Source organism: Heptranchias perlo, chromosome 39 (genome assembly GCF_035084215.1).
Source record: "Heptranchias perlo isolate sHepPer1 chromosome 39, sHepPer1.hap1, whole genome shotgun sequence".
Classification (NCBI taxonomy): domain Eukaryota; kingdom Metazoa; phylum Chordata; class Chondrichthyes; order Hexanchiformes; family Hexanchidae; genus Heptranchias; species Heptranchias perlo.
In genome coordinates, this window is record NC_090363.1 from 7338559 (window position 1) to 7356772 (window position 18214).

The 18214-nt window shown below is 46.6% G+C and overlaps 1 protein-coding gene across 1 annotated transcript in view; it reads right to left on the reverse strand.

Annotated features, from left to right (window-relative positions):
* Positions 1-12141, reverse strand: part of atat1 (alpha tubulin acetyltransferase 1) — a 46952-nt gene extending 34811 nt beyond the window's left edge. Inside the window, exons 1-3 of the mRNA XM_067974002.1 lie at positions 11712-12141; positions 1788-1848; positions 255-346 (exon numbers count right to left, since the gene is read on the reverse strand). Coding sequence (XP_067830103.1) covers positions 255-346; positions 1788-1848; positions 11712-11806 — 248 coding nt within the window. The 5' untranslated portion in view covers positions 11807-12141. The remainder of the gene's footprint in view (positions 1-254; positions 347-1787; positions 1849-11711) is intronic.
* Positions 12142-18214: the final 6073 nt, after the last annotated feature.

Sequence of the window (18214 nt, forward strand, 5' to 3'; positions counted from 1 at the left end):
GGGCCTGTGTCTCAGTGAGGAGCTAGCACTTCGAGCATGGGAGAAAAATTACAGGAAAACACGTCTTCATTAAGGTGACGTACCCAACTCATTCAATCCCCCATGCAGTCATTAACCACCTCCCTCCCCTCCTGCCAAGGATTCACAGTGGCCAGCTGCTCTAACCCCCCACTTCCAGCAAGTCCAAATTTCTCCCTCCCAGGTTCTTGTGCCGAAGGAGGAGATGAAGCCTGCGTCACCGAGGCCACACTTACTGGTTGGCGAGTCCGTCTTTCAGTAGGTACAGCCGGTGCCGGTTGATCCGCATCCGCGAGGCGCTGGTGATGGGCGCGGACAGCAGCTGGGCCTGGCAAGGGAAACAGAGCCATAACCAACAGAGCCGCTGGAGCTCACTCCGCACCAACCAGTCAACAGCTGCAGGCAGCGCCTGGAGACATTTCACGCACAAGGCGCACCGGTCAAGATCAGTGGTTACTCGCAGTCGACACGATAAACAATCATAACGCAATCATTTATAATCCAAGATATTATATAAACTTCTTGTTCTTCACATCCACACCACAGTTCCCAGTATTTACAGTGGGCGTGTTCGTGCCAACGTGATTTGCCCGCTATACGCGATGGCCGGTATAACGTAGTGGCGCTATTACTATATATAACAAGAATTTTCCTTCAGTGTAGTAACCTTTTGCCCAGTTGTTTCCAGCTTCATTTAAACTGTAACCTCACACCACTTGGAGGCGATTAGGTTTTAACTACACAGAAGGTAACTGAACATTAACCAGGTGTTATTTACTGACATCTGTTAGTTCAGTGCGCCTTAACAAGCTGCAAACTAGCGAGTAAGCACAGCTGTTTCTGCCCGAAATAATCAGAGCGCTTAAGACGTTGTAATCGGCAAATTTGATACTGGCGTTAATGCACATGGTTATCGGCCGATATAAACGATTTTAAACATGGAGGTTTTAAGCGGTGGGGACTGTACTCTTCAAATCGCTCAGATTTGATCATCCGTCATAAATATTTAAATATTATTTGCGATAAGTGATTGGAAAGCACAATTTTTTTTTTAAAAATTAAACAATTTTCTGGTCCACTTCCCCCGATCAGGGGTTAAACGTATCACATGGCCTGTTACTGAGCCAATACAGACCTGGAAGATGAGAGATTTGATCCTTGGCCTGGGCCGAGTAAGCTGATCTCAGCCGGGGGACGCTACATAGGAACAGGAGGAGGCTATTCAGACCCTCGAGCCTGTTCCGCCGTTCAATTAGATCATGGCTGATCTGCATCTTAACACCATTTACCCGCCTTGGTTTTGTAACCCTTAATACCCTTGCTTAAAAAAAATCTATCAATCTCTGTTTTGAAATTTTCAATTGACCCCCAGCCTCAACAGCTTTTTGGGGGGGAAGAGAGCTCCAGATTTCCACTACCCTTTGTGTGAAGAAATGCTTCCTGACTTCACCCTGAACAGCCTAGCTCTAATTTTAAGGTTATGCCCCCTTGTTCTGGACTCCCCGCACCACCAGAGGAAATAGTTTCTCTCTACCTACCCGATCAACTCCTTTAATCATCTTAAACACCTCAATCAGATCACCCCTTAATCTTCCATATTCAAGGGACTATTCAGTTATTGCTGAAAACATGCTCAACACAACAACTGCTTGATTAACGTTTCATTTCTAAAGGTCTGGGTGGAGGCAAGCACCTCTCACGAGATTACAGAACAGCTGTGCAAAGCGACCACACAGACAGCTGGCATTGCGACGCACTGCAGACATTACCTTGGCAGAGGTCTCCCCCATTTTGTCCAAGACTGTAGCCAGCTGGTGCTCAAGGTCGGCCCTGTTGGGGAAAGAGAAGAACACAGTGGGTCTCATCCTGTGACGCAGGATATCTTTCAGGCAAGCAACTGGACAAGTCAGCAGGTATCAAAGGCAACTCCCAGGTAATATCGGGAGAGGGTGCAGAGGAGATTTACTGGAAAGATACCAGGGATGAGGGACTTCGGTTAATGTGGAGAGGCGAGAGAAGTTGGGATTAGAGCAGAGAAGGCTAAGGGGAGATTTAAGAGAGGTGTTCAAAAATCATGAAGGGGTTTTGATAGGGCAGATGGGGAGAAACTGTTTCCACTGGCAGGAGGGTCAGTAACCAGAGGACACAGATTTAAGATAATTGGCAAAAGAACCAGAGGGGAGAGGAGGAGAATTTTTTTTAAAAACTCAACGACTTATGATGATCTGGAAGGGTGGTGGAAGCAGATTCAATAGTAACTTTCAAAAGGGAACTGAACATGTACTTGAAAAGGAAAATTTTGCAGGGCTATGGGGAAAGGGCAGGGGATTGGCACTAATTGGATAGTTCTTTCAAAGAGCCGGCACAGGCACAATGGGCCGAATGGTCTCATTCTGTGCTGCAAGATTCTATAAATATGCTTACTTTATAAACACTCCCTCTCTGAGTCCCTTGATGACTGAGCTGGTTAAATCACTGAGCCATACAGACCAGGAAGGTTCCAGGTATGATCTATATCAAGTTAGCCAATGTCTTTTGGGAATCTTAGTAGTAGCTGCATCTCAGCATTCCTGTTTATTATCCTGCTGGAAGTGCTTGCATGCACACAAATGCAGTGATGCCAGGAGTGGACTTGGCTACGATGCCACTCACAGTCAAACAGTCTGCCAAGATTCACTATCTAGACTCATGGCCACTTGGGTCAAGGTAACCAAGAGCAAGAGGCTTCTGCAGAGCTTATCTCGGCAAGGAACTAAGGTTATCGGGAGATGAGGAGATAAAGATGGGTAGAACAGAAGGGGTTGTAAATACCCTTGTATGAAGCTAATACTATCCTTTTCCTCGTCAGCGTGGAGCTGGCATTTTGTTACATCATTCAGCAAAGACTATCTCCAGAATCTGCCAACATCTGTTGCAATGATCAAGCTGGAAAGCCTCATGAGTAATGTATACCTCAGACATACTGTACGACCGAAGGAGTTAGAGGCCAGCAGTGTGATGGAGCTGGATTAACATCAGTACAGATACAGTCAGTGTCACAGGGTGCTGGCTGGGAGGAGTTACTGAGTGATAGTGTGATAGTGTGATGGAGCTGGATTAACATCAGTACAGATACAATCAGTGACACAGGGTGCTGGCTGGGAGGAGTTACTGAGTGACAGTGTGATGGAGCTGGATTAACATCACTAGAGATACAGTGGACAAGAAGAAATCCACAAAGGATGTTTACTGAAAGATTTTGATTTGGTTAACAAAATAAAAATCATGGAAAACTGATGTCAAGGCTTCTTCCTTAAACTAAGGAGTCACTAATCCATGTAAAATGAGGAGCAGCTGTTATAACGAAGTCACAGAAGCAGCAACAATCGAGGCACTGTGCTTGCATCTGTGCTGATCAGGCTGGATGGAAGACAGGCCTGTTTTAACTTTTTGGCAGGTAGCACAATGGGAACAATTCAAGCCACAGTTGTCAGGACTGAGTGTGGGGGGTTTGGTACAGCCGGGCCTCGACAGGCATTGATCCAGAACATTTTGTAACTGGTCACATGAGCAGTACATACACAAAAAGAAAAGAAAGATTTGCATTTATAAAGCGTCTTTCACGACCTCGGGACGTCCCAAAGCGCTTTACAACCAATAAAGTACTTTCGAAGTGTAGTCACTGTTGCAATGTAGAAAACGCAGCAGCCAATATGCGCACAGCAAGATAATAATAACCTGATAATCTGTTTTAGTGACGTTGATTGAAGGATAAATGTTGGTCAGGACACATGGAAGAACTCCCCTGCTCTTCTTCGAAATAGTGGCCATGAGATCTTTTACGTCCACCCGAGGGGGCAGACGGGGCCTCAGTTCATCTGAAAGACGGCACCTCCGACAGTGCAGCGCTCCCTCACTACTGCACTGGGAGTGTCAGCCTGGATTACGGGCTCAAGTCTCTGGAGTGGGACTTGAACCCATGACCTTCGGACTCAGAGGCGAGAGTGCTGCCCACTGAGCCACAGCTAACACCGTAAGTGGGTATGCAGAGAACCAGTGCAATTCCAAAGATGGGAGCGAGAGAGAGAAAGAAACATGGGCTGCTTCCTGCTTATCACTAACCTTGAAACATGTTTGACATTGTAGCACCAGTGACATTTTACGAGCTCCCCCAATGTTTCAGCTTGTAAGAGACATGCAGACCAGAAGGTGCCAGATTCCATCCTCAGTCTGTGCTGAATCAGCGACCTCAGCCGCTAATTTTGGCCTCAGTGCCCCTGGCCTAGGGCAGGCAAAAACCCACTCCTGGCTGATATTCAGCGACTCTCGGAAAGTGCATGTGCGTTTGTCCGCACCCGTAGATGTACAAGTCAGGTGAGGGAAAGACCAGGATTGTCTGTGATGCCTCTACAGTTAAATAACCAGCCGTGACTCACTGTCTAGGGTTACATATGAAAGGGTAACCACTTGAGAATGGGAATGAGTGAGGAACCACAACTACGCCACAAAAATACCCCTTCCGTGTTATGTGTGTAGACTCCCCTCCTCTTCCCCCCATTTCCAGGGATTCCTGTTCCCGATACAGGGTTTGAATAGTACTTGGAGGCAGCAATACTGACTTGAACTCACTCCCTCCCTAGTCCAGTGGCACTAAAGCTAATGCTAGCCTTCTGAAAACAGCTAACCCAGGAGGGATCAGAGATTGAGTATGTGGTCTTCTGGCCTGTAGAACTGAGCGGTTATACCCATCAGGAAAGATTGAGCAGGCTGGGGCTCCTTTCTCTAGGAAAAAGAGAAGGCTGAGGGGTGATCTGATAGAGGTCTTTAAGATTATGAGAGGGTCTGATAGGGTAGACGTAGAGAAAATATTTCCACTTGTGGGGGGAGAACAATACAAGGGCCATAAATATAAGATAGTCGCTAATAAAACCAACAGGGAATTCAGGAGAAACTTCTTTACCAGAGAGTGGTGAGAATGTGGGACTCGCTACCACAAGGAGTAGTTGAGGTGAGTAGCACAGGTGCATTTAAGGGGAAGCTGGATAAACACATAAGGGAGAAAGGAATAGAAGGATATGCTGCTAGGGTGAGATGAAGAGGGGTTAGAGGAGGCTCGTGTGAAGCATAAACACCGGCATGGGCCAGTTGGGCCGAATGGCCTGTTTCTGTGCTGTACATTCGATGTAATTCTATGTACAGCACAGTATCACACTGGGTCACCAGGGACACACCATCAGCCTGGCCTCATTACAACAAAAAAAAATGGTAAAATATACTTTAATTGGACCAAGACATTAAAAATGGGGGCCTATATTCCCCTCCCTCCCCCCCCAAAAAAGGACAGGGAAGAAGTTCCACAGCAACGCCATTCACAGTGGCTTGTTCACCGCAAATGATGCTTCCCCCTTCCTCCCTGCCCAATACTGATTGCAAGGTGAGGCACGTTGATGCGTACAGCGGGCGTGAGGCTTTGGCACTGAGCTGGCCCCCTGCATCAGTTTGCTCAAATCGAGACATCCTCTGGCTTCGGGTTGCGAGCACGCTGAGGCGTCCCACTGGCTCGGTGGGAGTGGGATTTCAGAGAAGGCGGTCGTCCTGACTGCAGATTGTAGGGAAAAAAAAATTGTGTTCCTGCTGTGCACGAACAGCTTGGGTTGGGGACATTTATATCTACAGGTGCCTGGCCTCATTACAAAAATAAAAATATACTTTGATTGGAGCAAGACACTGAAAATGGGGGCTCATATTCCCTCCCTCCCTCCCAAAGAAAAAGTAGGAAACACGTTCCACAGCACCACCATTCACAACGGCTCGTAGCGTCAGCCATGTCCTTCTGTCTTCCTCCCCGTCCAATGCACGACCAGAGCTTTTGCCATCGAGCATTCAGCACCAACTCCAGTGCACACTTGTGCGCTCGCTGGAATTCCTGCCTCGAGATCAGCGGGAGGGGAACCCCGGCAGAGACGTCTGGATCTTCAGCAGGGCTCCTGTTTGTACAGGTCAGCAACTGATCGGAGCGCACCCAGCTTCTACTGCCGAGTGCCTGCTCCTGACGCCGAGGGTTACGCGAAGGGCTTTTACGTCACAAGGGTACAGCCGATAGCAAGCGCTCAGTTCTGCTGCCGCTGCCTGCACCTGTTGCTATAAATCACCCGATTCGTGCGCAGCAGGAACGCCACTGGTTCATCGGAGAAACGTCGATCAGCACGGACCGGGGTGACGGGCGAGCAGAATTTGGTGCAGGATCGGACACGAGCAAGAGTTCAATACCCCTCCTGATGGAGCATGTTGGATTAAAATAACAATTCAAAAGGAATTGCCAGTCATGTACATAAATGGTCAAATCACACAGCATGCTCTTGTTTGACTCCATCAAGCACTCTGTAGCTTTCGAGACTACTGAATAACGCTTCACAACATTTGTAATGAGTTAGGCTGGGGACCTTATTCTGACTGCAGCTGGATTTATAAAAGCTTTTATGACCAAGCTAAAAGGGACTGCTACCAAGCTAAGATTAGACGACAAAAAAAAACTTCATTGTTTTCAAAGCAGAGAGTGGTTCTTGAGCAACCAAAAGATATTGGTTGGGATTGTGGCTCTAGACAAGAGGTTATTGGGCAACAGTAAGCTAAAGAGGCCTTCACATGATGGGAATAAAGGTTTCCTCTGACTGGGGCTGGGTGATAGAGGTTGAAAAGACAGTGCTGTAACTCCCTAACACCTCGCTTCCAATTCATCCACATTAACAAGGTATGAAGGTGACGAAAGTTTCCCTGGTAGCGAGAGTCTTACACAAACAGAGTCCAGTGATTATCCTCCTTGGTGAGCAGAGGTAACTGGGGTCGAGATGACTCCCAAGATGACGCTCCTGCCAAAAGGAGATGGGAACCGAGCTGAATTTCAAGTCCTGTTCACCCATCACCTTCCTGTGCGCACTGACCTACATTGGCCCCCGATCCGGCAACGCCTCAATTTTAAAATTCTCGTCCTTGTTTTCAAATCCCTCCATGGCCTCGTCCCTCCCTATCTCCGTAACCTCCTCCAGCCCTACAACCCTCCGAGATCTCTGCACTCTTCCAATTAGTGCCTCTTGCAAATCCCCAATTTTAATCGCTCCACTATTGGCGGTTGTGCCTTCAGCTGTCTAGGCTCTAAGCTCTGGAATTTCCTCCCTACTTCTCTCTACTCCTCTAAGACACTCTGTAAAACCTACCTCTTTGACAAAGCTTTTGGTCACCTATCCTAATATCTCATGTGGCTTGGTGTCAAATTTTGTCTGATTACGCACCGATGAAGCGCCTTGGGATGGTTTACAACGTTAAAGGTGCTACATAAATGCATGTTGTTGTTGATTATCTGTGGGATGAGGAACAAGCTGAATCTTGGTGGTAATCCGATACCTGAGCCGGGCGGATCCACAGTATTTCCAGACATTGTTAATGATTGACCAGCCAGCTTGGCTCACTGGGACCTGGAGAGACGAACCAGTCACTGGGACCTGAAATAATTTCCACTTGGCTCTACGTAACCCTACCAAGCCAGAGCACTAACAGGTCTAAAATGGACATGCAGCGGCAAGCTTATCGGTACTGGTAAACTGTCTAGTTTAACTAATTAAACAAAGAAGTTGCATTTATATAGCGACTTTCACAAACTCAGGTTACCCCAAAGCACTTTACAGGCAATGAAGTACTTTTGAAGTGTAGTCACTGTTGTAATGTAGGGAAAGGCAGCAACCAATTTGCACACAGCAAAATCCCACAAACAGCAATGAGATAATGATCAGATCAATGGCTTTTAGCGATGTTGGTTAAGGGATAAATATTGGCCAGGACACCAGGGAGAACTCCCCTGCCCTTCTTCGAAATAGTTGCCATGGGATCTTTGACACCCACCAGAGAGGGCAGAAGGGGCCTCAGTTTAACGCCTCACCCGAAAGACTGCACCTCTGACAGTGCAGCACTCCCTCAGTACGGCACTGGAGTGTCAGGCTGGGTTACGCGCTCAAGTCTCTGGAGTAGGACTTGAACCCACGACCTTCTGACTCAGAGGCGAGAGTGCTGCCCACTGAGCCACGGTTGACATCCTGTTCCAGCAGTGCCCCTTTCACACACTGGGGAGGGGGTCCTTAAATCTTAGCTCTTAATAAACTGTGCCTCGGTTCTCTGGGCTTAGGTAAGCAAGGTGCATTCCGATGGGGAGTGTGCGCGCATTCCACATTAGGCAATCAGCAACCTCTTCTTCTTGTGGGTTTCTCAGGAGATTTACTCGGAGACGCAAACACAGTAATGGGTTTTCCGCGTGGTGTCAGACACGCCGCTGACCAAAAAAACAAACAGGTTTGGGCTCAGTCATCTGCGAGCCCACAAAACAAGTCACAACCAGCCATCAAACCTACAAGGATGTCAAAGTAACAGTGACAGAGGCTGATGATCAGGCCAGCCACGCTGACTCTCTCGCTCGAGATTAAGGGCAATCATGGCACCAAAATAAATATTGAGGTGGGGGGTGGGGGGGGGGGGGTTAATCCCACTCAGCGGAGCCTAACAGGCCCATGGAGAATGGCGCAAGACACCAACTACAAGAGGGGCTGGGGAGAAAAGAGTGGCACATGGAGATTCTGCTCCCGAGACAAACAAAATCAGTGGTAAAAGCAGCCCTCTTCATACACTTCACAGGTTGACGAGGGGAATTTCAAAATCTGATGACTAAGGCGATGCAAATCCTTGCCTTGTCCTAGGATTTTCACTTTACTGCGCACATCGCCAGTGACTTTCTCTGCTCACTGGAGATTTGAGTCATTGATGTGCTCTGGCTCTCTAATCAATGGAGATTTGAGTCAGGGGTGTGCCCAGTTTCTCTGATCCAAAATTTTAGTCAGCAGTGTGCCTTAAAGTGCCTGTGTTCATCGCTGTTGGGCGGGTAGAGAGAGGCAAAGGAAGTTTCCAATCGGTACAGTAACCAGCTGGTCTTAAAAGTCGGCCTGCGCTTGAATTACACTCTGCACTATTTATAATTAAGAGGGCCGATTTTTCCTAGCCACCGCTGGGCCCCATCCACACGTGACGGGCGGCTTATCGAAAAATCACGAGAACATTGACCCCAATTTCCCATCCAGTGACGTTAACGGATGGAAAGTCACGGGCAGCCGACCCCTAATTTTGCAATACGTGTCCCGTGGCAAAGGGCAGGGGAGGGGGGTGGGGGGGGAAGCGGGCGGAAGAATGACATAGGATCTACGGCACCAAAACAAGCCATTTGGTCTAACTGGTTTTCATACACCACACGAACGGCCTCCCACTCTAATTACATTTTACCACCCTGCCCCCATATCCCTCTATTCCCTTGTCCCTCAAAATTCCATCTGCAGTCTGAATTGAAGTGCCAAGAGGCACGGTAGGAAGACATGCAGAGTGCGAGACCACCTAGGTACTCCCTGGAGACTACGGGGGTAATTTTAACCTAAGTCGCTGGGCGGGAAACCAACGGGTTCGGGTGGAACGCCGATTTTACAACACTCGGCCCAATATTGCTTTCCGCTGGCTTCAGTGGAGAGTAAAATCGGGCGGGGAGTAAAACCAGCGTTGCATCCGATCCCATCAGTTTCCCGACGGGCGGGTTAGGTTAAAATTGCCCCCCCTTGGATTTAGTAAAGCAGACACTATGAGGATCACCCACACAAGCAGGTCAATGAGCACAGACAGGCTCAGGGTTGTGAAAGGCAACTTTTAAGTCTGGCATCAGGAGGCATCTGTTCACAGAGAGAGGAAGATCAAGTACTGGAGCAGTGGTTGGGTGCGAGACGCTGGGTGCGAGACGCTGGGTGCACTTAAGAAATAGCTCAATGCTGAAATTGGTATTTTGTAAGGATAAAATCAAATGGTCCAATGGTCTTCGTTCCAATCCCAATGGATCTTGCAAAGTGATGTCCACACAATAATATCACCTCCCCAATGGTCACGAGCTCAACACAAGTTCATCTGCTCAGCTCATTGTGCACAATGCTTGAATCATTCTGTTAGAGGCTCCAAAGTTACTTAGGGCAGCAAGTAAGTTTCCTGGCACCGGAAATTTACGTCCTCCCTTTTGATTCCTCACATCCTTAAAGTAAAAACAACTGTAAGGAAACACAGGTGCTTTTTTTCTAACACTGCAGCAGACACAGCTCTGGTTTCCTGTGCTTTTACATCTGAAAACCCTTGTGGAAAACTGCCGTCCTCAAACTGCATCCAAACTATCCTCAAAATCCCACATGGAGCACAGCATTTTAAAGCACCAATCCTGAGCACCACGGACAAAATAAAGCACTAGCCACTAACCCCCCCCAATGAATTCCCAATTTCAGCTGGTCACGCAAGGAGAGCAGTCATCAAAAGCCATATAGGTTCCCAGAGTGGGCAAGACTACAAGTCCGAAGACCATTGAGAATTTCAAGGGCTTTGATACACACAAGTTCATTGGCTCCCACGTTCACCGGACAAAGTCCAACGGATCAACTGGTCTGCTCAACCTATCTTACAAAGGGGAGCAGATGCACCCCATCTCTGAGCAGTGACACTCCACTAATGGACAGACCCAGTCCTTTCACAATAAAGGTTCTTTAATGAGGTCAGTGCCACCTCCATAATCCAACCATCGCCCTTCATCATTTGCCATGGGGAAACACTAGTCTACCTGCACCTTTTTTTCTTCCAGCCTTCTCTCTCCAGCTTAAGACAATGACTGACGCTCAGTTACGGCTCTGCGGATGGTGACAGCATTCCAGTCTGTCGCCCAAGTGACCGCTATTCGTGCGTGAGCCCAGACAGTGAGTAAAAGCAGGCTATTTGACCACAGATAACATCACAGCCAAGACAATTCTGTCCTCAACCAACATCCGGACACACACACGCTTTCCAACAGGGGACAGTCGTTAAGGGGAGGCAAAAGCTGACTACGTTTCCCCGGCCCCTCCATCCCTAGCCCAAGAGGCCATTTGCAGCACCTCAATCGCCAAAGATTAGCTAACTCTATAAAGCTAACTCTATAAAGACAAGGGATCAAACCTCAGCCCTTCCTGTTCTGTATGACTCAGTGCAATAGAGTAATGCATTTACCAAAAAGACATCTGGACAGCTCTATTTACCCATTATCACATTCCACTTCTTGGTTCCAACAAGTCAACCAGTCTTTGGCGGACTGACCTACTATTTTCTTCAAAAAAGGAAGTTCCAATGTTTGCTGTGATTTGCTGCTTAGCTTTCCGGCTTCCTTAGTGATTCCCCCACCTTTAAGACCTGCTATTAAATTAAAACTTTAATTTTGCCTGGAATCGGGTTGTGGGCGTTTTCGTGATTTTTTTTTTGCTCCAGATTGTGTCATTTCTCCCTTCCTTTTCTACTCCAGATCGACTAAACCTAGTCAGCTCTTCCCTAAAAGAGAAAACAATTACTTGCATTATCTTTAACATCATAAAAATTCTCACAGACGAGATAACGGACACCAAGTGATAGCACAAGCCCTGGGGACAGATGACCAAAAGCGCGGCTGAAAAGATTTTGAGGATGTTTTTATAAAACAGGAGGGGGGGGGGGGGGGGAGGAAATAAGAGAACAAAGCAACAACCTGCTACCAGTTTAATAAGAGAAGGGAAATACCCCCACCTCACCTTTAATATATATATATATATATTAAAAAAAAACACAACTAATTAAATATAAAGAGCACCACTTACTTGCTACAATTAGCCCTGCGGCCGAGCTGGAGATGGTGATCCAGGACTGTAATCCTCTCGGGGAAAAGTGGGTTAATGTCGAAAGCAAACTCCATGGTTGGCAATCAAGAGATTGGAATTCAGCAACAAAATTTTTTTTATATATTTAAAAAAATAAACAAATATATATATATTAAAAAAAATTAAATAAGATGCAAAATTTTGGTTTATTAAAAATGGAGTTACAATTTTAAAAATATCAAAAAAGATTATAAAATAATAATTTAAGTGAAAGGGGTGAGGAGACCTCGGCCTTCTTCTCCAGGGCTCAGTGTGGACCCCACCAGCAGCAGCACCACCACCCAAACTAAGGGCTGGATTAACTATATATATTTTAAAATAACATTTTATATTTAATAAACCGGGAGCCTCCTCCTCCTCCTCCTCCTCCCTTCCCCCGCGGCAATAATTAAAATTACAACCAGCGGTCACTCAGACAGACAGCAAGTCGCCCAGGAGACCGGCCCACACTTCCGGCACGGAGCCGCCCCTACTTCCGGCAAAGAAGGGCGGGAGATGTCGCGTCCTCCCCAGTGTGGGTCAGCTCGTCCGCCATCTTGGGTGAGGCAAAGATGGTCAGTGTTGGTGGGGGGGGAGTGGCATGTTCAAGTCTCAGGTTGGGCTGAGAGACTCTTATCTCTGGCTTAAAACAAAATATATATATATATATATATATTTTTTAAAAGTACAGTTCCACAGGCATCTTAAAAAAAAACAGAACAGTAAGTTAATGTTTTTGGGCGGGACATGTTTCTTGTAAAGGGTCCAAAGTAGGGTTGTCAAATCTGGTTGTTGGACGTATTCATCACATGATCTCCCACCGCCCTCTACGCTCCTGCCATTGGTCACCTGACCACACCATCGCCTTCCTTCGCCCGTTGGAAAGTGAACTGACTCTTTGTTATCCGATTGAATGATTCTTGAATGTCAGTCAAACAGCCAATTTTTACCCATCTCCAATATTCGTATAACTAACGAACAAATGTGTTCAAATACATTTTTAAAAAACACACAATTTTTTTAATGACCCTACGATTTTTCTCCTGGGTGTTGTTCACAGCATGGTCCAAGAGATTAAGCTTTGATTCCTGAAGACTCCAGGATAATCGGGGAGGGTAGTTAACCCTAGTCCCAACCCAAATGATAAGCTGTCTATTTTTTCTTTCAGATGCTAAATGACCTAATTTGAGTATTTTCTGTGATTATTTCATGTACCAAATTTCTCTTCATCTCTAGTGATTAGGTATATTGCAGTTTTGCTAAACTTCTTCATTTACATTTGGACTAGATGGGAGAAACCTTGCAGAACCTTTACCATATCAGCTAGCTTGGCGAAGGGGGAAGCCTCCGAAAGCTTGTGAATTTAAAATAAAATTGCTGGACTATAACTTGGTGTTGTAAAATTGTTTACAATTAAGCTTGGAGAACAGCAAGGGAAGTTGGGTGGTCAGTGGTTTAGTGGAAATGGGGTCAAGGGAGCAAGAGGTGGCTCTCATGGGCAACATGTACTCAGAAAGGACATGAGGTGAAATGGAAGAGAAACCAGGAGTGCAGTGGGATCAGGGCTAAGGCAGGGGGAGTCTGATGGAGGCTTGGCTTGGTGAGCAACGGGAAGGGATGGAAGAAACAAAGGCAACTGAACCTGTCTCAACCTTAATGACATCTAAGTCCACAACTTACGTGCACTTGTTGGAAGTGAGGGGAGAGGAGGCAGGGGAGAGGGGTTTAAGGAGACTGTTTGTAGAGGAGAAAAGAAGCCAGGGTTATCTATGCTCTGCAGGATGATCTTGGAGTAGTGGGTGGTTTTGGCAGAGGAGTTTGAGACCAGATAACACTTCATGTGGTCCAGCTAAACAGCTGTGCATTAGGAACACTCAAGTTTTTTTTTATTCATTCATGCAATGTGGGCGTCACTGGCAAGGCCAACATTTATTGCCCATCCCTAATTGCCTCTTGAGAAGGTGGTGGTGAGCCACCTTCTTGAACTGCTGCAGTCCGTGTGGTGAAAGTTCTCCCCACAGTGCTGTTAGGTTCGGAGTTCCAGGATTTCGACCCAGCGACGATGAAGGAATGGTGATACATTTCCAAGTCAGGATGGTGTGTGACTTGGAGGGGAATGTGCAGGTGGTGTTGATCCCATGAGACAGGTTCAGCTGCCTCTGTTGCTTCCATCCCTTCTCGTTCCCCAAGCTAGCTGACATTGTAAAACGGTTCCCCCTCCTCAAGTACTGTCCCCTCCCTTTCAAAACCACAGTCATCACCTCCCTCCTCAAAAATCCCACCCTTGACCCATCTGTACTTTCAAACTACTGCACCATCTCCAATCTCCCTTTCCTCTCCAAAGTCCTTGAACGTGTTGATGCCTCCCAAATCCTTGCCCATCTTTCCTTCAATTTCCTCTTTGAATCTCTCCAATCAGGTTTCTTTGCCTGCCACAGCACTGAACCGGCCATGACGAAAGTCACAAATGACATTCTCTGCGACTAGGACCATGGTGCATTGTCACACCTTGACTTCTCTGAGCCTTTGAAGCAGTCGACCACAAGATCTTCATCCAGCGTCTCTCTCCAGTTGTCCAGTTCAGTGGGACTACTGTTGCATGGTTCTATTCTGACCTATATGATTGTAGCCAGAACATTTCCAGCAGTTGCTTCTCTTTCTGTCCCCACACTGTTACCTCCGGAGTCCCCCAAGGATCTGTTCTTGGTTCCCACTTCTTCCTCATCTACATGCAGCCTCTTGGTGACATCATCCGCAGACGTGGGGTCAGATTCCACAGGCACACTGACGACGCCCAACTCTAACTATCCACTACCTGTTTTGACCCCTCCACAGCTTCTGTATTGCTTGCCAGACTACTTGTCCAACATTGGATAACTGTAATTTCCTCCCACTATACATTGGTAAGACCAAAGCCATTTGTTCTTTGGTCAATGAACAAATGGCTTTGTCATTGACCAAAGATTCTTTGCCACCGATTCTGTCCCTCACATGGCCACTGCCCCAGGCTGTACCAGGCTTTTCACAACTTCAAAGTCCTATTTGACCCCGAGCTGAGTTTCCGAACCCCATGTCGTCTTTATTAGAAAAAACGCCTACTTCAGCCTTTGTAACATTGCCCACCTCCACCCCTGCCCCAGCCCATCTGCTTCGGAAACCCACATCCATGTCTTTGTTACCTCCACAATCGACTATTCCAATGCTCTGGCCAGCCGCCCATCCTCCACCCCTGGAAACTTCAGCTCATCCAAAACTCTGCTGTATTCTATACCGCGTCAAGTCCCGCTCACCCATTACCCCTGCCCTTGCTGACCTACATTGACTTCCAGTCCCCCAATGCCGATTAATTAAAATTCTCATCCTTCTTTCTCTAAATTCTTTCACGGCCTCGCCTCCTCCCTATCTCTGTGACCTCCTCCAGCCGCTCTGGAATTCCTTCCCGAAGCACCCCTGCTGTTCCATCTCTTTCCTCCTTTAAGACTGTCCTTAAAACCCACCTCTTTGAATATGCTTTTGGTCACCCAATCTGATATCGTATCCTTTAGCTTTTCCTCACTGTAAAGCGTCAGGGAACATTTGTTTTTCTATGTTAAAGGCGCTATATAAATGCAAGTTGTTGTATTGGTAATGTCATCAACAAACTGCAACACTGTTGAACTCTGATAGCCTCCCCATTACATGATATGATTATTGTGAATATTAATCTGCCAGTGAACCTCACAGCTGGTTCCCTGGGGTGCGGACCAGATGGACTCCCAATCAGAAACTCGTCTTCACCACAGAGCTGTGGACTGTTGGGACTGAGTGGAGCACCAGGATAGAATTTAAAGCAGGAGGTCTCTCCTGAAACCCCTCTGCCCTGTTTCCCCATCCTTAAAATCCTCTTCCAAAGCCCCACCTCTTTGACCTCATCTATCTACCAATTCATACTGAATGGCCAAAGTTCCCCTCTTGTGCAGTGCCTGCAGACATTTTGCTGCATTAAGGACACTATGTAAGTGTGCAAAATAGAGTTGGTTTAAATATAATGGAATAATAAGTTAAGAGATATAAATTTTGATTGGCTGATTGTTTTATACTTAACTTTTTTTTCCTAACTTTTCTTCAGATCAGATGTACTCACATGTACATAGGCACCTGGGAGATCATTTTTTCCAGTTATGTTGTGGAAAACAGAGTTTAGAAATTAAAATCATTACAAATTACATAACTCTCACCAGGACCATCTCTGCACCCTTACAAAGATATTATATTAGAAATTACAACAGAGAAACAGACCGTTTGGCCCAACCACTCCATATTGATATTTACTCACCACGCGCAGTGGTCCTCGTCCCATGTTCCCAATCTGTTCCCATTTCCCTTTACTTCACTTCCCTTAAACCATTGATCTAACTTATTCTGAAATGGTGACAAGGTCTTTGCTTCATTCACTAACTCTGATAATGCATTCAAAGCCTCACTACCCTCTGTGCAGAAAAAGTTTTGCTTGCTACCTGTCCTAAATATCTTACGTTTAATCTTATATCTGTGTCTGCTCATTCTAGACCCATCAATCACTGGAAAACAGTCCATTTCTATATAGTCTGGCCCATCTCTTCATTATTTTAAAAATCTCTATCGATTCACGTCCCCCATTCTAATAAAAATAGCCCCAATCTTTCCAAATCTTTCTTCATATTTTTTGTCCTCATACCAGGCAGCATCCTCATGAATCTGCACTGTACCCTCTCTATTGCCTCAACATCGTTCCTATGGTGTGGAGCCCAAAACTGTACACAGTACTCCAACTGTGGTCTTACTAAGGTTTTGTGTAGATTCAGCATTATATCTCGACTTCTCTATTTTATACTCCTTGCCATGAAACACAGTATTAGCTTTTTTTTTGTGGCCGTATTCAATTGAGATGTTGCTTTTAATGCCTTATGAACCTGAACCTCAACTTCCTCCTCTGCTCTTCCACATCACCCATCTTTCCGATCAAATGTGGGTGTGCAGACAATATCCATGAACTGCTTACGTCAGTGTGAAACATGGACAGCTGGTATATACGATATTGTCAGGTGAGAAACATTATATGAGGCTGCGGGGTCTTTCCAAAATCCTGGAAACACCCCTTAATTCTGACAAACATTACAGGGTAGAAATTAAAGTGGAAATACGCAATAAGCGGTAAAAAAAAATATGCTGTTGCACTCCCAGTCTATGATTTCTGTACAAAAGATATCAGGCTACAGATGTATAATTCCAAACATGCAAAGGCAAATTCCCACTCCCCTACATCTCCAATTCCCAACCATGAAGAGTTTTGATAGAGTAAATAAGGAGAAACTGTTTCCAGTGGCAGGAGGGTCGTTAACCAGAGGACACAGATTTAAGGTGGTTGGCAAAAGAACACGAGGCGAGATTAGATTTTTTTTTTACGCAGCGAGTTGTTATGATCTGGAGCGCGCTGCCTGAAAGGGAAGCAGATTCAATAGTGACTTTCAAAAGGGAATTGGATAAATACTTGAAAGGGAAAAAATTTGCAGGGCAGGGGGGAGTGGGACTAATTGGAGAGCTCTATCAAGGAGCCGGCACAGGCCAAATGGGCCGAATGGCCTCCTTCTGTGCTATATCATTCTATGATTCTATGTGCTGGAGGTAAAGGGCAACACATGTGCAATTGCAAACATGCAAAGGCCAGTTCCCAACCCACGTGTCTGAGCCTGAAGCCCCGCCCCTTCCCTGTTACCAATCGAGAGGGCCAAGATAACATATTTACTGAGATGCAGCTGCTTTATTGAAGAGGTAACTCGACAAGTAATGGTGATCCGTAATCATTTCCAAAGTTGTTTTTGTTTTGCATTGCTATATCCTAAGATAGTATATTAAAAAAATATGCCTGCTTGCAGGGATTATTTGGACTTTGTTGCTTTGAATGGAAAAACGTTCCCCTCTTATATTTAATGGTACAGTCGAGTTCGGTTTATTCCAAAGGTGGCGGGGCTGTCAGGACGCAACCATCGTGGTCTGAGGGGGGGAAGATGGTTGCATGTGTTTGCATGCCCGTTGAAGGCTGATTAAATTCACCAGCGAAGCCCATGGTGTCTGTTTCAGTTGGAAGCTGGTGCTGTGCGCTTTTGTGAGATACGGTGGCTCCCTATATTTGGAGCCCAACCAATTGCTAAGTATAGTAATTGTCAGTGGGAGGGGGCGGGACAATGAGTGACGGGGAAAGGTGGGGGGGAGGAGCGATGAGCAGTGATTGACAGGCGGGGGGAGGAGCGATGAGCAGTGAGTGACAGGCGGGGGGTGGGGGGTGGAGCGATGAGCAGTGAGTGACAGGCGGGGGGTGGGGGGAGGAGCGATGAGCAGTGAGTCACAGGCGGGGGGTGGGGGGAGGAGCGATGAGCAGTGAGTGACAGGCGGGGGGTGGGGGGAGGAGCGATGAGCAGTGAGTCACAGGTGGGGGGAGGAGCGAT